This window comes from Pseudophryne corroboree, chromosome 3 (genome assembly GCF_028390025.1).
Source record: "Pseudophryne corroboree isolate aPseCor3 chromosome 3, aPseCor3.hap2, whole genome shotgun sequence".
In the NCBI taxonomy this organism is placed as follows: domain Eukaryota; kingdom Metazoa; phylum Chordata; class Amphibia; order Anura; family Myobatrachidae; genus Pseudophryne; species Pseudophryne corroboree.
In genome coordinates, this window is record NC_086446.1 from 651,076,358 (window position 1) to 651,098,273 (window position 21,916).

General features: G+C 48.6%; 1 protein-coding gene across 5 annotated transcripts in view; it reads left to right on the forward strand.

The window, feature by feature from the left end:
- Positions 1 to 21,916, forward strand: part of CABCOCO1 (ciliary associated calcium binding coiled-coil 1) — a 453,528-nt gene that overhangs the window by 73,394 nt on the left and 358,218 nt on the right. For all 5 annotated transcript variants that reach the window (XM_063961812.1, XM_063961811.1, XM_063961808.1 and 2 more), the window contains exon 2: positions 5,239 to 5,345. In XM_063961812.1, coding sequence (XP_063817882.1) covers positions 5,239 to 5,345 — 107 coding nt within the window. The remainder of the gene's footprint in view (positions 1 to 5,238; positions 5,346 to 21,916) is intronic.

A 21,916-nucleotide genomic window follows, 5' to 3' on the forward strand; every position in this document is an offset into this window, starting at 1 on the left:
ATGATATGTTTTGTAACAACTGATCCCTGAATCTCGCCTTTATCAGGAGATCGTCCAGATAAGGAATTATATTGACTCCTTTCTGACGAAGGAGGACCATCATCTCTGCCATCACCTTGGTGAATACCCTTGGCGCAGTGGAGAGACCGAAAGGTAACGTCTGGAATTGGTAATGGCAATCCTGAACCGCGAATCTCAGATGAGCCTGGTGAGGAGGATAAATGGGAACATGCAGGTAAGCATCCTTTATGTCCACCGACACCAAGTAGTCCCCCTCCTCCAGACTGGCAATCACCGCCCGAAGTTATTCCATCTTGAACTTGAACCTTCTCAGGTAGCAATTCAGATCTTTTAGATTTAGGATCAGTATGATCGAGCCGTCCGGCTTCGGAACAAGAAAGAGGCTTGAATAAAAACCCCGCCCTTGCTGTGACAACGGTACCAGGACTATGACCTGGTCTTGACATAATTTTTGGATTGCCGCTGTTACTGCTTCTATTTCTGGCGGAGAAACTGGCAAGGTCGATTTGAAAAATCGGCATGGGGGAACGACTTGAAACTCCAATTTATATCCCTGGGATACTATTTGCAACACCCAGGGATCCAGGCCAGACCGAATCCAACGCTGGCTGAAGAGTTTGAGACGTGCCCACACCCGAGCGGCCTCCCGCAAGGGAGTTCTAGCGTCATGCTGAGGATTTGCAGAAGTAGGGGTAGACTTCTGCTCTTGGGAACCTGGAGCCGCTGTGGGCTTTTTTCCCCTTCCCCTTCCCCTACCTGCAAAGAAGGGGGAACCCCTCGTCTTTTTGTATTTATTGGGTCGAAAGGACTGCATTTGCGGGTGATAGGTCTTTTTTGCCGTTGCAGGCGCAGATTGCAAAAATGTCGACTTACCTGCGGTAGCCGCTGAGACTAACGCATCCAGTCCATCGCCAAATAAGGCCTCACCTTTATATGGGAGAGCCTCCATATTTCTTTTGGAATCTGCATCCGCGTTCCATTGGCGAATCCACAACGCCTGCCTAGCCGATACTGCCATGGTAGCGGCTTGTGAACTGAAGAGTTTAATATCTTTCATCGCTTCTAGCATGTATGCGGCAGCGTCTTTGATATTCCCTATTTAAGGAGTATCTCATCTTTATCAATCGTGTCAATTTCTGATGCCACGCTTTCTGACCATTTTTCAACAGCGCGACTCACCCATGCGCAGGCAATAGTGGGCCTGAGCAGTGTACCATTGGTAACATAAATGGATTTCAATGTTGTTTCCATTTTGCGGTCTTCCGGCTCTTTAAGAGAAGCCGTGCCAGGAGCAGGGAGAATCACCTTCTTTGTCAACCTGGAAAGTGCACTGTCTAACGCAGGGGGTGACTCCCATTTTTTCCTGTCCTCAGCCGAGAAAGGGTAAGCTATGTGAATCCTTTTGGGAATACAATTTTTTTTTATCAGGATTCACCCACATCCCTTCAAACAGAGCATTTAGTTCGTGTGAAGGAGGGAACGTGGCTTTGGATTTCTTTTCCTTACATAAATAAGCCTTCTCCTGAGGTACAGGAGTGGTTTCTGTAACCTCCAATACGTCCCTTATAGCTACAATCATATATTGTATACTTTTTGCCAATTTATGATCTATCTCTCTGGATTCACTATCGTCAACACAAGAATCAGAGTCCGTGGGGTATATTTACAAAGATTCGTGTTTTGGCCTTTTTGAAGGGTGTTTGAACTCGAATGGTATCGGGTGCATTTTACTGCAACTTTTTGAATCCTGATACAATCATTCACTAAGCTGCCGAGTTTTGCACAATCGTTTTGTCCGATGTCGATGTGATTCATAATATCAGGCAGTGTTTTACGGGAGTGATGAGTAAAACACTGCCTGACAAAACACAAGAAATCCCGGCCGGATCTGTGAGATCCGTGCAGGGCTTCATTTTGTACCTTAAAAAGTTGATTAAAGTCTTAAAAAATCTGAAAAAAATTGCGTGGGGTCCCCCCTCCTAAGCACAACCAGGCTCGGGCTCTTTGAGGTGGTCCTGGTTGAAAAAATATGGGGGGAAAAATGACAGGGATTCCCCCATATTTAATCAACCAGCACCGGACTCTGCGCCTGGTCCTGGTTCCAAAAATACGGGGGACAAAAAGCGTAGGGGTCCCCCATATTTTTGAAACCAGCACCGGGCTCCACTAGCCAGGTACATAATGCCACAGCCGGGGGACACTTTTATACTGGTCCCTGCGGCCCTGGCATTACATACACAACTAGTCACCCCTGGCCGGGGTACCCTGGAGGAGTGGGAACCCCTTAAATCAAGCGCAATCAGCAATGGCGCGATGCGCTCCCGCCAGCCGCGCCTCACCTCAGCTCTTTTTCTCATACTCACCTGTCTTCTGACTTCTGGCGAGGGGGGTGACGGCGTGCTGTGGGAGTGAACATCTAGACATGGCTAGCGTTCGGTACCCTTCAGGAGCTAATGGTGTCCTGTCAGCCAGAAGCAGAGCCATGAAACTCTTTAGGAAGTTGGTTCTGCTTCTGCCCCCTCAGTCCCACAAAGCAGGGAGTCTGATGCCAGCAGATCTCCCTGAAAATAAAAAACCTAACATAAGTCTTTTCAGAGAAACTCAGTAGAGCTCCTCAGAGTGCATCCAGTCTGCCTGGGCACATTTCTAAAACTGAGGTCTGGAGGAGGGGCATAGAGGGAGGAGCCAGTTCACACCCAATGAAAAGTCTTTAGAGTGCCCATGTCTCCTGCGGATCCCGTCTATACCCCATGGTCTTGATGTCGTCCCCGGCATCCTCTAGGACGTATGAGAAAGAAAGAGTTGAAGTTTCTCACTTGGAAAGTGGGGATGCTTTCGGCATTGGCATCCGCACGGCGGGTGTCTGAATTGGGGGCCTTGTCTCACAAGAGCCCTTACCTGATCTTCCAGAGTTGAGGACTCGTCAACATTTTCTTCCGAAGGTGGTTTCATCTTTCCACATAAACCAACCTATTGTGGTGCCAGTAGTTACTGACACGTTCACTGAGTCAAAGTCTCTAGATGTGGTTAGGGCTTTGAAGATTTATGTCGATAGAACAGCTCGAATACGGTAAACAGAGTCTTTGTTTGCCCTGTATGCTCCCAACAAGATTGGGTGTCCTGCTTCTAAGCAGACTATTGCGCTTTGGATCAGAAGTACGATTCAGCACGCTCATACTACGGCTGGATTGCCGTTACCGACGTCGGTGAAGGCCCATTCCACTAGGAAGGTGGACTCATCCTGGGCGGCTGCCAGGGGGGTCTCGGCATTGCAACTTTGCCGAGCAGCTACTTGGTCGGGGTCAAACACGTTTGCAAAATTCTACAAGTTTGACACCTTGGCCGATGAAGACCTCAAGTTCGGTCAATCAGTGCTGCAGGGTTATCAGCACTCTCCCACCCGTACTGGTGCTTTGGTATAAACCCCATGGTCATGAAGTGGACCCCAACATCCTCTAGGACGTATGAGTAAACAGGATTTTAATACCTACCGGTAAATCCTTTTCTCCTAGTCCGTAGAGGATGCTGGGCGCCTGTCCCATTGCGTACTTTACCTGCAGTTTTGTTATTAGAGTTACAGAAGTTGTGTTATATTAGTTTCAGCATGTTGCTGTAATTGGTCCATGCCTGTTGGCGTGTGTTATGTTGCATGCCATGTTGTGCGGCATGGTTGAGGTGTGAGCTGGTATGTATCTCACCACTAGTTTAAAGTAAATCCTTTCCTCGAAATGTCCATCTCCCTGGGCACAGTTCTTATAACTGAGGTCTGGAGGAGGGGCATAGAGGGAGGAGCCAGTTCATACCCATTGAAAAGTCTTAAGAGTGCCCATGGCTCCTGCAGAACTGTCTATACCCCATGGTCATGAAGTGGACCCCAGCATCCTCTACGGACTAGGATAAAAGGATTTACCGGTAGGTATTAAAATCCTGTTTTTTGCATGGTGATAGTATATATTTACACGATCGAGTCACATTATTATGACCACCTCCTACATTTGAAGTTGGCAGCACGTAGCCCATGATGTACATCACATGCTGCGCGCTAGGTATGTGTGTATATAAGGTGTGCGATAGGCTGCCTGCACACATATCACTTGTTATGGGTAAAAGGGTTTGATTCACCCGAGTTACAAAAATGGATGATTATCTGCTATATATCCTTTAAAATATTAATCAAAAGGGCACTATGACAGGACTGATTTAATCACTGATTCACAATTAGGAACATTCTGATACCAGGCCGTATGTACACATATCACTCATTGCTGTCATGGGTAAAAGTGACAGCAGGGATTATTATTGGCTTTTGGCCCAAGGGTGGTAGTATTTCTGAAACAGCGCAGTTTGTGAACAGTTCCTGTGCTGCTGTGGTGAATGTGTATTGTGACTGGACAAATGGCACCATTGCAAATAACCGACGTGGAAGCTGCAGAACACCACGTGCCATTGATGTAAGAGGTGAACGTCGGCTAGAAAGGTGTGTGAGGACCGACCGACACACTGCAGTGGAACAGCTCACCTTCAAAATGAACCTGGGGACTACCAGTCTAAAATGATAGTTCACCCCGTTTAGCTGCTGTCCGTGCTGCACATGACGGTTACTATGGCTATTAGCTGGTGGTCATAACAGTGTGTCTTGACCATGCATGTGTGTCACTAAAAACATATTGAAAAACAAGGTGCAGGAAAGTGTCATAAAGTACATGGAAGAGATAGCACTCGGTATTACAACACACCCAGGTGTTTTTTTATACAGTGATGCATACCCCTCAACATCAGGAGACGGGGAAGCGGGACATCCTCGCACGTGAGACTGCGTTGTGACCCAAAGGGTGCGTGGTCTATTTAAAGGGGGAGTGGCTTCACGGGAGTACTGCAGTCGTGAGGCACTCCCCCATTTTCCGTTACTATGGGGACATGCCCAGCGCTCTGTGAGCTGCTGGCATGCCCTAACCCCTCTGTCTCCCGTGCATAGACGCTGTGCGCATATTCACCGAGTGACAGGAGCTTCCCAACTGTAACCCCCCCACGCCCCCACCGCGGGACACGCGGGTGGGACAGCAGGACAGTCCCAAAAAAACTTAACTGTACTGCAAAAATCAGAATAGTTGGGGGGGTATGGTAATGGAAGTATTGTTTTTGTTACTGTAGTCTTATATATGTACTGTATGGTACCATTACCATAATAATTACACTTGTTATTATTCTTATGTACAGGAAGAAACCTCTGCTAATGAAACTGAGGATTTTTCACCATATGCTTTTCTTTCTACTTCACAAATAAATACTCTTCTAGAAGCACAGGATCTGGATGAAGTACAAAGGTATATAATTGGTTACACTTTCAATAACTGCTAAAAAATATTTTGTCAGCATCTTGTTGATTACTATCCTATACATGTGACGGTTCCGGTATGAATGGTCGACCATATTATGGTCGACAGTCATTAGGTCGACCACTATTGGTCGACATTGACATGGTCGACATGGACACATGGTCGACACATGAAAATGGTCGACACGTGAAAAGGTCGACACATGAAAAGGTCGACATGAGTTTTTTTACTTTTTTGGTGTCGTTTTTTGCGTAAAGTGACTGAGAACCCCAATTAGTGCACCGCGTCCCCTCGCATGGCTCGCTTCGCTCGCCATGCTTAGGGCATGGTGCCTTCGCTTCGCTCGGCACAGATTACCGTTCCAATCGTAGTCCATGTGGATCGTAAAGTATGGAAAAGTTCCCCAAAAGAAAAAAAAGTAAAAAAACTCATGTCGACCTTTTCATATGTCGACATTTCATGTGTCGGCCATTTTCACGTGTCGACCATGTGTCCATGTCTACCATGTCAATGTCGAGCAATAGTGGTCGACCTAATGACTGTAGACCATAACATGGTCGACCATGTGAACGGATACCACATGTGACCTGCTGAACATATGCCATAGTTGCCTATCCTTCCGATTCCCAGTGGAGTCTCCCGCTGCCCCGCAAAGCTTAAACTAAACCCCGGATTACCCACTGCCCTGTCGGGAATCTGGACAGCGCATGCGATAATCTGGATGCAACGGGGATGGGATGCACAGCCCTGCACAAGAGATGCGATTAAGGATGGAGGCAACCCCGGGTCCATACTAACCTCCATGCTCCGCTTGCTCAGGCTATACATGATCTGCATCTGCTGTATGCAGACAGAGATAGCCTGTGGAGGGAAGAGCAGCTGCAGGACCTTCCCTAGCCACCACACACGCAGCATGGCAGTGCCGTAACTAGACATTTTAGCGCTGTGTGCAAGAAACATCACTGGCGTGCCCCACCCCCTATAGAAAACAGGACCAGTGTGCGCCCCAGGCGCGATCCCAAAAATATAGGGGCGTGGTTATATGGGAAAGGGGCGTGGCCATAGAGGTCCCTTTGACACCCTTCCATATGTAAAATAGGGACAGTGCGCGCCATAGTCACATTATACCACACAGTAGCACCCATTAGTCACATTACACCGCATAGTAGTGTCTATTAGTCACATTACACAGCACAGTAGCGCCCATTAGTCACATTACACCGCACAGTAGTGTCCATTAGTCACATTACACAGCACAGTAGTGTCCATTAGTCACATTACACGCACAGTAGCGCCCATTAGTCACATTACACAGCACAGTAGTGTCCATTAGTCACATTACACGCACAGTAGCGCCCATTAGTCACATTACACAGCACAGTAGCACCCATTAGTCACATTACACCACATAGTAGTGTCCATTAGTCACATTACACAGCACAGTAGCGCCCATTAGTCACATTACACGCACAGTAGCGCCTATTAGTCACATTACATAGCACAGTAGCGCCCATTAGTCACATTACACAGCACAGTAGTGTCCTTTAGTCACATTACATAGCACAGTAGTGTCCATTAGTCACATTACACAGCACAGTAGTGTCCATTAGTCACATTACACAGCACAGTAGTGTCCATTAGTCACATTACACAGCACAGTAGTGTCCATTAGTCACATTACACCGCACAGTAGTGTCCATTAGTCACATTACACCGCACAGTAGCGCCCATTAGTCATATTACACAGCACAGTAGTGTCCATTAGTCACATTACACAGCACAGTAGTGTCCATTAGTCACATTACACCGCATAGTAGTGTCTATTAGTCACATTACACCGCACAGTAGTGTCCATTAGTCACATTACACAGCACAGTAGTGTCCATTAGTCACATTACACAGCACAGTAGTGTCCATTAGTCACATTACACCGCACAGTAGTGTCCATTAGTCACATTACACAGCACAGTAGTGCCCATTAGTCACATTACACAGCACAGTAGTGTCCATTAGTCACATTACACGCACAGTAGCGCCCATTAGTCACATTACACAGCACAGTAGTGTCCATTAGTCACATTACACAGCACAGTAGTGTCCATTAGTCACATTACACAGCACAGTAGTGTCCATTAGTCACATTACACAGCACAGTAGTGTCCATTAGTCACATTACACAGCACAGTAGCGTCCATTAGTCACATTACATAGCACAGTAGTATCCATTAGTCACATTACACAGCACAGTAGTGTCCATTAGTCACATTACACCGCACGGTAGCGCCCATTAGTCACATTACATAGCACAGTAGTATCCATTAGTCACATTACACAGCACAGTAGTGTCCATTAGTCACATTATACCGCACAGTAGCGCCCATTAGTCACATTACACCGCACAGTAGTGTACGATAGTCACATTACACTGCACAGTTGTGCCCGTTAGTTACATCACACAGCACAGTAGCGCCCAATAATCACATTACAATGGACAGTAGTAATATAATATATATATATATATATATATATATATATATATATATACATATATACAGACAATACGTACAACATTTTCAATCTCAGGGGATATTGGATTAAGGTATGTGCAGGTTTTTTTTTTTACAATATCCGTATATACTGAGTTATCTAAACTCAAATTGCCCACAGGTACATACCCACATAATTGGTATTTGCATTTGAGCCTGACTGGACGAGGAGAGGGGGGGGGGGGGGGTGAGAGAGAATTCACTCATGCTGAGTGAGCAGCAGCAGCAGCCGTCTCCTCTCCAGTACCTGGAAGTCTCTGTACACTGCAGGAGGAGGGGGGTGGAGCAGAGCACACTGGGGGAGAGAGAGTGTTTCACACTGAGACAGCACAGCGCTGCCTGCTGTGTATGTAATGTACCGTATTTTTCGGACCATAAGACGCGCCTGACCATAAGACGCACCTAGTTTTTAGAGTAAGAAAACTGGAAAAAAAAGAGCCAGCATACACAGACACACACACACACACACACACACACACACACACACACACACACACACACACACACATCAGAGCCAGCATACACATACACAGACACACACACACACATCAGAGCCAGCATACACATACACAGACACACACACACACAGACACACCACACACACACACACACACACACACACACACACATATCGTAGACAGTACCAGTGGTTCCCCGCGTCCAGGCTCTCAGCTAACGCTTGCCCCGGGTGCACTCCTGAGGACCAAGGAGGTGTGGGGTAGATGCCGGGCTCTGCTGCTGGGCTCTGAGATGCGCCGCGCTCTGCTGATGACGGCGCAGCAGGAGCAGCAGCATCCAGGACCCGCCGGTTCCCCCATGTCCAGGCACTCAGCTAACGCTGCCTGCAGGGAAACTCCTGAGGAGGGAGGAGGTGTGGGGGAGCGGGGGGGAGTCACATGATGCTGGGCTCTGCTGCTGGGCTCTGAGATGCGCCGCGCTCTGCTGATGACGGCGCAGCAGCAGCAGCATCCAGGACCCGCCGCTACCCGCGAACTCCATCTGCATCTGCACTTATTCACTCCATAAGACGCACATACTTTTCCCCCCACATTTTTGGGGAGAAAAAGTGCGTCTTATGGTCCGAAAAATACGGTATATTAGCAGCGTTGCCTCCAGCAGGGAAGGAGAGGGGCGCAACACTACTAATATACACTACACTACAGCGGGCAACGCTGCTGCTGGGGGCGGCCAATCAGTGTGGATGCGGATGGTGCGTCCACAGAGCGAATGCACTGTGTGCTAAGCACCATCCGCCCACACCTAGTTACGGCCCTGCAGCATGGGATGGGACACAGCAAAGAGGTATTCATTGTGTGAGGGGGGAGGCAGACATGAGAGTGGAGGCTCAGGGTCTGATAACACTGCTATGGGGGAGTGGGGGAGGCAGAGATATTGAGAGTGGAGGCTCAGAGGGCTGATGACACTGCTATGGGAAGCGAAGGAAGCAGAGACGTGGTGAGGGTTTCACTTTTTTCTTTTTGGCACTAATAGGTATATATACAGCTGGGCACTGTATATATATATATAAGAGCCCCCGCCAAATTTTGAGATTTTAAGCGGGACAGAAGCCCGCCGCCGAGGTGGCGGGGCTTCTCCCTCAGCACTCAGCAGCGCCATTTTTCTCCACAGCACCGCTGAGAGGAAGCTCCCCGGACTCTCCCCTGCTTATACCACGGTAGACAGAGGGTTTTAAAGAAGAGGGGGGGCACAAAATTAGGCGCATATTGTATATGTAAACAGCGCTATCTGGGTAAACATAAAATGATTGTGTTTTTTTCATGGGTCATATAGTGGTGGGGTGTGTGCTGGCATACTCTCTCTCTGTCTCTCCAAAGGGCCTGGTGGGGAAACTGTCTACAGATAAGAGGTTCCCTGTGTGTGTTGTGTGTCGGTACGCGTGTGTCGACATGTCTGAGGTAGAAGGCTCACCTAGGGAGTAGGGGGAGCGTATGAATGTGAGGTCTCCGTCGGCGGTGCCGACACCTGACTGGGTGGATATGTGGAATGTTTTAAGTGCTAGTGTGAATTTATTGTACAAGAGATTAGACAAAGCTGAAGCTAAGGAACAGTCAGGGAGTGAACCCGTGTCTGTCCCTATGTCGCCGGGACCTTCAGGGTCTCCGAAGCGCCCACTATCCCAAATAGCAGACACTGATACCAACACGGATTCGGACTCCAGTGTCGACTACGATGATGTAAAGGTACAGCCAAAAGTGGCTAAATGTATTCAATATATGATTATTGCAATAAAAGAAGTGTTGCATATCACAGAGGAACAGTGTCCCTGACACGAGGGTACACATGTATAAGTACACATGTATAAGGGAAAGAAGCCCGAGGTAACTTTTCCCTCCTCACATGAATTGAACGAATTATGTGAGAAAGCGTGGGAATCTCCAGACAAAAAACTGCAGTTTCCCAAAAGGATTCTTATGGCGTATCCTTTCCCGCCAACGGACAGGATACGTTGGGGGAATCCTACCCTAAGGTGGACAAAGCGTTGACACGCTTGTCAAAAAAGATAGCGCTGCCATCACAAGATACGGCTACCCTCAAGGATCCTGCTGACCGCAAGCAGGAGATTACCTTGAAATCCATTTACACACATTCTGGTACATTACTCAGACCGGCAATTGCGTCGGCCTGGGTTTGTAGCGCGGTAGCAGCATGGACAGATTCCTTATCGGCGGAGATTGAGACCCTAGATAAGGATACCATTATTTACCCTAGGACATATAAAGGATGCTGTCTTATATATGAGGGATGCTCAAAGAGACATTAGTTTACTGGGTTCCAGAATAAACGCTATGTCAATCTCTGCTAGACGAGTCCTCTGGACCCGGCAGTGGACAGGTGATGCCGACTCAAAAAGACATATGGAGGTTTTACGTTACAAGGGTGAGGAATTGTTTGGGGAAGGTCTCTCGGACCTGGTCTCCACAGCTACGGCAGGTAAATCTAATTTTTTGCCTTATGTTCCCTCACAACCTAAGAAAGCGCCTCATTATCAAATGCAGTCCTTTCGTTCAAATAAAAGCAAAATAGTGCGTGGATCGTCCTTTCTTGCCAGAGGTAAGGGCAGAGGTAAAAAGCTGCACAGCACAGATAGTTCCCTGGAACAGAAATCCTCCCTGGCCTCTGCAAAATTTACCGCATGACGCTGGGGCTACGCTGAGGGAGTCCGCCCCAGTGGGGGCACGTCTTCGACTTTTCAGCCACAACTGGGTTCACTCACAGGTTGATCCCTGGGCAATAGAAATTGTTTCTCAGGGATACAAGCTGGAATTTGAAGAGGTGCCTCCTCGCCGGTTTTTCAAATCGGCTCTACCGACTTCTCCCCTAGAAAGGGAGATAGTGTTAAATGCTATTCACAAATTGTGTCTTCAACAAGTGGTGGTCGAAGTTCCCCTACTTCAGAGAGGGAAGGGATACTACTCCACCCTGTTTGTAGTTCCGAAACCGGACGGTTCGGTCAGACCCATATTGAATTTAAAATCCCTGAACCTATACTTAAAACGGTTCAAGTTCAAAATGGAATCGCTCAGAGCGGTCATCGCCAGCCTGGAAGGGGGGATTTTATGGTATCCCTGGACATAAAGGATGCATACCTTCATGTTCCCATATATCCACCTTATCAGGCGTACCTGAGATTTGCGGTACAGGATTGTCATTACCAATTTCAGACGTTGCCGTTTGGGCTTTCCACGGCCCGAGGATTTTCACCAAGGTAATGGCGGAAATGATGGTGCTCCTGCACAGGGTGTCACAATTATCCCGTACTTGGACGATCTCCTCATAAAAGCGAGATCACGAGAGAAGTTACTGAACAGCGTGTCACTTTCAGTGAAGGTGTTACAGCAACACGGCTAGATTCTCAATATCCCGAAGTCGCAGGTGGTTCCTACGACTCGTCTGACCTTCTTGGGCATGGTTCTGGACACAGACCAGAAAAAGGTTTTTCTCCCGATAGAAAAAGCTCAGGAACTCATGACTCTAGTCGAGCCTATTGAAGCCAAAACAAGTGTCTGTGCATCATTGCACTCAAGTCCTGGGAAAAATGGTGGCAACATACGAGGCCATTCCCTTCGGCAGGTTCCATGCAAGGACTTTCCGATGGGACCTATTGGACAAGTGGTCCGGGTCACATCTACAAATTCATCAGCGAATCACCCTGTCCCCCAGGGCCAGGGTATCTCTCCTGTGGTGGCTGCAGAGTGCTCACCTTTTGGAAGGACGCAGGTTCGGCATTCAGGATTGGATCCTGGTGACCACGGACGCGAGCCTCAGAGGGTGGGGAGCAGTCACACTGGGAAGAAACTTCCAAGGACTTTGGACAAGTCAAGAGACTTGTCTTCACATCAACATCCTGGAACTGAGGGCCATATACAACGCCCTACTTCAAGCGGAGGACTTACTTCGCGACCAACCAGTTCTGATCCAGTCAGACAACATCACCGCAGTTGCTCATGTAAACCGCCAAGGTGGCACAAGGAGCAGGGTGGCAATGGCGGAAGCCACCAAGATTCTTCGCTGGGCGGAAAATCATGTAAGCGTACTGTAAGCAGTGTTCATTCCGGGAGTGGACAACAGGGAAGCAGAATTCCTCAGCAGACACGACCTGCATCCAGGGGAGTGGGGACTTCATCGGGAAGTCTTCGCACAGATTGCAAGTCAGTGGGGACTGCCCCAGATAGACATGATGGCATCCCGCCTCAACAAAAAGCTACAGAGGTATTGCGCCAGATCAAAAGATCCTCAGGCGGTAGCAGTAGACGCCCTAGTGACACCGTGGGTGTTCCAGTCGGTCTAAGTGTTTCCTCCTCTTCCTCTCATACCCAAGGTAATGAGAATAATAAGAAAAAGAGGAATGAGAACAATTCTCATTGTTCCAGATTGGCCACGAAGGACCTGGTATCCGGATCTGCTGGAAATGCTCACAGAAGATCCGTGGCCTCTTCCTCTACGACAGGACCTGTTACAACAGGGGCCATGTCTGTTCCAAGACTTACCGCGGCTGCGTTTGACGGCATGGCGGTTGAACGCCGGATCCTAGCGGAAAAGGGAATTCCGGATGAGGTCATTCCTACCCTGATAAAGGCTAGGAAGGACGTGACAGCTAAACATTATCACTGTATATGGCGAAAATATGTTTCTTGGTGTGAGGCCAGGAATGCTCCTACGGAAGAATTCCATCTGGGCCGTTTCCTTCACTTCCTACAGACTGGAGTGAATTTGGGCCTAAAGTTAGGATCCATTAAAGTTCAGATTTCGACCTTATCCATTTTCTTTCAAAAAGAATTGGCTTCTCTCCCAGAAGTACAGACTTTTGTAAAGGGAGTGCTGCATATTCAACCTCCTTTTATACCTCCGGTGGCGCCTTGGGACCTTAACGTGGTTTTGAGTTTCCTTAAGTCGCACTGGTTTGTACCACTTCAAACGGTGGAGTTAAAATATCTCACTTGGAAGGTGGTCATGTTATTAGCCTTGGCTTTGGCTAGGCGAGTGTTGGAATTGGCGGCGTTGTCTCATAAAAGCCCCTATCTGGTTTTCCATATGGATAGGGCGGAATTGCGGACTCGCCCTCAATTCTTGCCTAAGGTGGTGTCATCTTTTCATATGAACCAACCTATTGTGGTGCCTGTGGCTACACGAGATTTGGAGGATTCTGAATCCCTTGATGTAGTCAGGGCTTGAAAATTTATGTGGCCAGAACGGCTAGAGTCAGGAAAACGGAAGCACTGTTTGTCCTGTATGCAGCCAACAAGGTTGGCGCCCCTGCTTCGAAGTAGACTATTGCTCGCTGGATCTGTAATACGATCCAGCAGGCGCATTCTACGGCTGGATTGCCGTTACCAAAATCAGTCAAGGCCCATTCCACTAGGAAGGTGGGCTCGTCTTGGGCAGCTGCCCGAGGGGTCTCGGCACTACAACTGTGCCGAGCTGCTACTTGGTCGGGTTCAAACACCTTTGCAAAGTTCTAGAAGTTTGATACCCTGGCTGAGGAGGACCTAAGGTTTGCTCATTCGGTGCTGCAGAGTCATCCGCACTCTCCCGCCCGTTTGGGAGCTTTGGTATAATCCCCATGGACCTTACGGAGTCCCCAGCATCCTCTAGGACGTTAGAGAAAATAAGATTTTAAACCTACCGGTAAATCTTTTTCTCATAGTCTGTAGAGGATGCTGGGCGCCCGTCCCAAGTGCGGACTACTTCTGCGAGACTTTTATATAGTTTTGCTTACATAAGGGTTATGTTATAGTTCCATCAGGTTGGACTGATGCTACGTTATTTTTTCATACTGTTAACTGTTTAATTGATACACAAGTTATACGGTGTGATTGGTGTGGCTGGTATGAATCTTGCCCTTGGATTAACAAAAATCCTTTCCTCGTACTGTCCATCTCCTCTGGGCACAGTTTCTCTAACTGAGGTCTAGAGGAGGGGCATAGAGGGAGGAGCCAGTGCACACCCAGACCTAACGTCTTTCTTAAAGTGCCCATGTCTCCTGCGGAGCCCATCTATCCCCATGGTCCTTACGGAGTCCCCAGCATCCTCTACGGACTACGAGAAAAAGATTTACTGGTAGGTTTAAAATCTTATTTTTTTTAACATCCTGTAGCATGAAAGTTAGGAGCTGCTTGTTTGGTAGTTTATCATTTATGCAGTTATATTCCCAACTGTGGGGATCCTGGCGGTTGAAATTCTGACACTAAAATCCCGACAGCGATTGAAATATTGACAGTCTGAATCCCGACCACCAGCCAGAAACCCCTACTGTTAAAATCAGAAACAGAACAGCTAGTTGTGTGTGTGTATGTGTATATGTATATAAATATATGTGTATATATATATATATATATATATATATACATACATACATACATACATACATACATACATACATACATACATGCATACACATCAGCTCACTGTACTACGTGATGTCAGTATACATTATGCAGCCCTGCTGTGTAATGTACAGGTGTAATGTCCATGGGGGTCATTCCGAGTTGTTCGCTTGTTGCCGATTTTCGCAACGGAGCGATTAAGGCAAAAATGCGCATGCGCATGGTACGCAGTGCGCATGCGCTAAGTATTTTAGCACAAAACTTAGTAGATTTACTCACGTCCGAACTAAGAATTTTCCTCGTTGAAGTGATCGTAGTGTGATTGACAGGAAGTGGGTGTTTCTGGGCGGAAACTTACCATTTTCTGGGAGTGTGCGGAAAAACGCAGGCGTGCCAGGATAAAATGCAGGAGTGGCTGGAGAAACGGTAGAGTGGCTGGCAGAACGCAGGGCGTGTTTGTGACGTCAAACCAGGAACGAAACGGGCTGAGCTGATCGCAATGTAGGAGTAAGTCTCGAGCTACTCAGAAACTGCTAAGAATTTTCTATTCGCAATTCTGCTAATCTTTCGTTCGCTATTCTGCTAAGCTAAAATACACTCCCAGAGGGCGGCGGCCTAGCGTGTGCAATGCCGCTAAAATCTGCTAGCGAGCTAACAACTCGGGCCAATATGCACTATGTAGCCCTGCTGTGCAGTGTAGGTGAGATGTCACTATGTAGCCCAGCTGTGTAATATACAGGTATCATGTTAATATGTAGCCCTGCTGTGTAATGTAGGTGTGATGTAACTGTGTAGCTCTACTGTATAGATGTGAGGTCAGTCAGTGTGTAGCCCTGCTGTGTAAGGTAGATGTGATGTCAGTAAGTAGCCCTGATGTGTGAAGTACAGGTGTGATGTCAGCCCTGATGTGTAATGTACACGTGTGATGTCGGCATGCAGCCCTACTGTGTAATGTAGCTGTGATGTCAGTACAGTAAGTAGCCCTGCTGTGTAATGTACAGGTGTGATGTCAGCCCTGAAGTGCAATGTACACGTGTGATCTCAGCATGCAGCCCTACTGTGTAATGTAGGTGTGATGTCAGTGTGTAGCCATGATGTGTAATGTAGACAGGGCCGTCCTTACAGCAGCAGCACTGCAGTGTCTGTCTCCTAGCAGAGACGTGCACTGCATGCACAGCCCGGCCCATGTGTAAATCCCCCTCCCCACAAACCGGCACTGGCCTGTGAGCCAATCAGAGCTTGCAGTCCAGCAGCTGAGGCTCCTGATTTGCTGCCGGACTGCAAGCTTTGATTGACTTGCGGACCGGCGCCTAGTTGAAGCTATACACCGCCGCGGCCGCCGGAGACTGAGGGTTAAGGGAGGCGCACGCTGCGCTCTCCTCCCCACCCTCAGCTAAAGAGCAGCACCACCAGCAGTAGCCTCAGCAACAGATGCGCGGTGAGCAGCACGGGGGCAGGTGGGGAGGGGGGATATCTGGCACTGTAACGATATGTGTATCTGGCACTGGGGACATGTCTGACACTGGGGGCATATCTGTCACTATGGGGACATGTGTATCTGGCACTGGGGGCATATCTAGCACTATGGGGACATGTGTATCTTGCATTGGGGCATATCTGGCACTGTGGGGACCTGTATCTTGCATTGAGGACATATCTGGCACTGTGGGGACACGTGTATCTGGTATTGGGGGCATATCTGGCACTATGGGGACATGTGTATCTGGCACTGGGGGCATATTTGGCACTGGAGGACATGTGTATCTGGCATTGGGGGCATATCTGGCACTGTGGGGACATGTGTATCTGGCATTAGGGTCATATCTGGCACTGTATGGGGCATATATGTATCTGGCACTGTGTGGGGCATGTATGTATCCGGCACTGCGGAGCATATATTTATCTGGCACTGTGGGGACATGTGTATATGGGGTTCAAATCATGTGTATCTGGCACTGCTGCATGGCATATCATGTGTATCTGGGACTGCTGGGGGCAAATCATGTGTATCTGGCACTTCTGCGGGGCATATCATGTGTATCTGGCACTGCTGGTGGGCATATCAAGTGTATCTGGCACCGCTGCGGGGCATATCATGTGTATCTGGCACTGCTGGGGGGCATATCATGTGTTTCTGGCACAGCTGCGGGGCATATCGTGTATCTGGCACTGCTGGGGGTCATGTGTATCTGGCAGTGTCGGGGGGGGGGGCATGTCGTGTCTATCTGGCACTGCACTACTGGGGGCATGTCATGTGTATCTGGCACTATACTGGAGACATTATGTGTAATGAACACTGCTGTGGCTGCTATGTGTAAGGCTGCTAATTGTGAGTGTAGACGGTGTGTGAAAAGATAGTTATTTATAGTTTGATAATATGAAGTTGCGAGGCCACGCCCACTGTTCCAGGAGCGTGCGCATGGGGGGGCCTTCAAAATTGTCATGCTCGGGGTGCTAGTAGGGCTGGTGCCAGCCCTGAATGTCAGTGTGTAGCCCTGCTGTGTAATGTAGCTGTTGTAAAGTGTCTAGCCCTGCTGTGTAGTGTAGGTGTGATGTAAGTATGTAGCCCTACTGTGTAATGCACAGGTGTGATGTCAGTATGTAGCCCTGCTGTGTAATGTAGCTGTGATGTCAGTATGTAGCCCTGCTGTGTAATGTAGCTGTGATGTCAGTATGTCGCCCTGCTGTGTAATGTAGCTGTGATGTCAGTGTGTAGTCCTGCTGTGTAATGTAGATGTGATGTCAGTGTGTATACCTGCTGTGTAATATAGAAGTGATGTCAGTGTGTAGCCCTGATGTAATGTAGGTGTGATGTCAGTATGCATCCCTTCTGTGTTATGTAGGTGTGATGTCAGTATGTAGCCCTGCTGTGCATGGTAGGTGTGATGTCGGTATGTAGCCCTGTTGTGTACTGTAGCTATGATGTCAGGGTTGTGTCTATGTTCCCCTCGTGGAAAGGACCAGGAAGTGACAGCACGAGAGGGCAGAAGAGAACTTCCGTCCTTACAGTGTAGCCAGTACTGCGCTTTGTACTTTAGTTTTCACCTGCCGCTACAGGGCAAAACCCTTAAGGTGGGTACACACACTGGTAGATATATCTGCAGATCAATGGATCTGCAGATATATCTATATCCGGATTGGGCAGTGTGTTGTGCATGCACACTGCCCAATCTGTCTTGACCAACGTCACAAACAGGGCGGGCATTTAAATGCACCTACACAGTTGAGCCGTCAATCACCGGCGGCTGGTGCAGCATGTGTATGGGCGGTTGGCTGACGGTCGTACACACAGAACGATGTACTAATATATCTGTAGATACTGTACATTGGTCATTGTGTGTGCTGCAGGGCCGACGCGATATGTCGTTGGTACACACTGGCCGATGGACCAGCGATTTATCGGCCGTTCAGTATATCGGCCACTGTGTACCCAGCTTTAGTGACAATAGATATGCCCATAGGTGAAGATAGGGGTGGTATTCATGTGACCGCCGGTCAGCGACCGACAGTCACATGACCTCCTCCACGAGCCCGACGGCTCACGTTCCCGATGGTCGGCATGCCGACCAACAGGGACTATTTCCACTCGTGGGTGTCCACGCCACCCATAGAGTGGGAATAGAACCCGTGGCGACCGCAGGTCGCCACCGAGCCCGCAGCGTGGCGAGCGCAGCGAGCCCGAAAGGGGCTTGCTGCACTCGCCCCTCCCCGCTGGGATCCCGGCATCGGGATGCTGCCGGGATCCCGGCATCAGTAAGCTGACCGGCGGTCAGGAGACCGCCAGTCAGCCATACTACACCCGGAGAGACTGTGACACACTCACTCAATGACGCATTATAATGAGCACTATGATCTCCCTGAAACTACTTTTCTAAAGTGGGCAAGTACTGTATGACGTATCCTTTGCAACTCTGTTAGCGTTGGGTATCTTTTTTTGCCGAAAATGCATCTTATTCACTACGCTATGCAAATAAGACACACAAGCAGACTTTGCTGATTAAAATTATATGGCCTATATTCTGAGCGACTGCAGCTGTATCTGCATACAAAATGGTACGGTACAGTGCTTTCTAGGAAACACTGTAGCATATTTAGTATGCAGGTACAGCCATGGTCGCGCACAAAAATATAGGAATGCCACGTATAATTTTAATCAGCATAAGCTGCTTGTGCATCATATTTGCATAGTTTTGTGACTAAGACACATTTTAATGGAAAGAATCGCAAAAAAGGATGCTCATAGAAGGGAATATTCAAAATTCCCTACTAAATACTTTTAGCTGCACCTCTTGAACTAAGGCAACCAGTCAGGATTCCAACAAACAAATAGGATTTTAATTACCTACCGGTAAATCCTTTTCTCGTAGTCTGTAGAGGATGCTGGGGTCCACATTAGAACCATGGGGTACAGACGGGTCCACTAAGAGTCATTGGCACTTTAAGAGTTTGAGAGTGTGGGCTGGCTCCTCCCTCTATGCCCCTCCTACCAGAGTCAGTCTAGAAACTGTGCCCGAGGAGACGGACATCTTTGAGAGAAGGATTATACACAGATAGTGGTGAGATTCATACCAGCTCACACACATAAGGCAAACCAAGCTAACAAGCTTCGAAACTCAGCAACCGCTGAAACATTACTTACCAAGTAACAATGCAGTACTTAACTAAATACAAAGTTGTATTGAACCAGAAAACCACTGCAGGAAAACAAAGCGCTGGGCGGGCGCCCAGCAGCCTCTACGGACTAAGACAAAAGGATTTACCGGTAGGTAATTAAAATCCTATTTTCTCTTATGTCCTAGAGGATGCTGGGGTCCACATTAGTACCAAAGCTCCCAGAACGGGAGGGAGAGCGCGGAGGCTCCTGCAGAACTGATTGACCAAATTGTAGGTCCTCAGAGGCCAAAGTATCGAACTTGTAGAACTTTGCGAACGTGTTCAACCCAGACCAAATAGCCACTCGGCAAAGCTGTAAAGCTGAGACACCTCGGGCAGCCGCCCAGGAAGAACCCACCTTACGAGTAGAGTGGGTCTTAACAGACGTAGGACACGGCAATCCTGCCGTAGAATACGCATGCTGGAAAGTGAACCTGATCCAGCGAGAGATAGACTGCTTAGAAGCAGGACACCCAAGTTTCTTAGGATCATACAGTATGAACAGAGAGTCCGATTTCCTGTGACGAGCAGTCCTCTTCACATAGATCTTCTGAGCCCTTACAACATCCAAGGACTTTGAGGAAATTGAGGAGTCAATAGCCACTGGCACCACATTAGGTTGGTTGATATGAAATGCCGACACAACCTTTGGAAGAAACTGCTGACGTGTCCGGAGCTCATCTCTATCTTCAAGTAGGGGCTTTTACAGGACAAAGCCCCAACTCCGACACACATCTAGCAGAAGCTAAGGCCAACAAAGTGACAGCCTTCCACGTGAGAAACTTGACATCAACCTCCGGCAGAGGCTCAAACCAATCCAAGTGGAGAAACTGCAACACCACGTTAAGATCCCAGGGTGCCGTAGGCGGCACAAAGGGAAGCTGGATGTGCAGAACCCCTTTCAGAAAAGTCTGAACCTCAGGAAGAGAAGCCAACTGTTTCTGGAAGAAAATGGATAGGGCCGAAATCTGGACCTTTACGGACCCCAACCTCAGGCCCCTATCCACACCTGCTTGCAGGAAAATGAGAAACCATCCCAGCTGAAACTCCACCATAGGAAACTTCTTGGACTCACACCAAGATACATATTTTTTCCAAATGCGATGGTAATGTTTAGACGTTACTCCTTTCCTAGCCTGTATCAGGGTAGGAATACCTTGTTCGGAATGCCCTTCTGAGCTAATATCTGGCGTTCAACCTCCATGCCGTCCAACGTAGCCGCGGTAAGTCTTGATAGGCAAACGGCCCCTGCTGCAGCAGGTCCTTCCTCAGAGGAAGAGGCCTCGGCTCTTCTAGCAGTAGATCCAGAAGATCCGCGTACCAAGCCCTTCTTTGCTAGTCCGTAGCAATGAGGATTGCCTGAACTCTTGTTCTCCTTATGAGTTTTAGAACTCTTGGAATGAGTGGAAGTGGAGGAAACATGTACACCGGCTGGAACACCCATGGAGTCACTAGGGCGTCCACTGCCACGGCTTGCTGGTCCCTCGACCTTGAACAATACCGCAAAGCTTCTTGTTGATACAAGAGGCCATTATGTCTATTTGAGGTACACCCCAAAGATCTGTTACCTCCGTGAACACCTCCGGATGGAGTCCCCACTCTCCTGGATGGAGATCGTGTCTGCTGAGGAAGTCCGCTTTTTACAGTTGTCTTTTCCTGGAATGAAGATTGCTGACAGCGCCAATGCGTGTTTTTCTACCCATAGGATGATTCTTGTTACCTCTGACATTGCAGCTCTGCTCTCTATTCCGCCCTGTCGATTTATGTAAGCTACTGTCGTTACATTGTCTGTCTGCACTTGAATGGCCCGATCTTGCAGAAGATGGGCCGCTTGGAAAAAACCGTTGTAGACGGCTCTTAGTTCCAGAATGTTTATTGGCAGACCGGCTTCCAGACTTGACCACCTTCCTTGGAACGTCTCCCCTTTAGTGACTGCACCCCAGCCCCGGAGACTTGCATCCGTGGTTAGAAGGATCCAGTCCTGAATCCTGAACCTGCGGTCCTCTAGAAGGTGAGGTAATTGTAGCCACCAGAGGAATGAAATCCTGGCCTTTGGCAACAGACTTATTCTCTGGTGCATGTGTAGATGAGATCCCGACCACTTGTCCAGGAGATCCAGTTGAAAGGGCTGAGCATGAAACCTCCCGTACTGCAGAGCCTCGTAAGAGGCCACCATCTTTCCCAGAAGGCGAATGCACTGATGAACCGACACCCGGTCTTGCTTCAGGACATCCCGGACCATTGTTTGTATCACCAACGCTTTCTCCTCTGCAAGAAACACCCTCTGCACCTCCGTGTCGAGGATCATTTCCAGAAAGGACAACCTCTGTTAGGCGCCGAGGTTCCACTCGTCAGTGCGGCCCGGCGCCTAGCAACTAGGGACGCCGCATGCGGACAGCCGCCGGCTCCCTAGCAACGCTAGACGCCGGGCGCACGGAGCCGCACAGACCCTAGCAACGGGGACGCCACTGTCGGACCGCGTTCCCCGTTGCTGGGTCTAAGTTAATCACCTCAT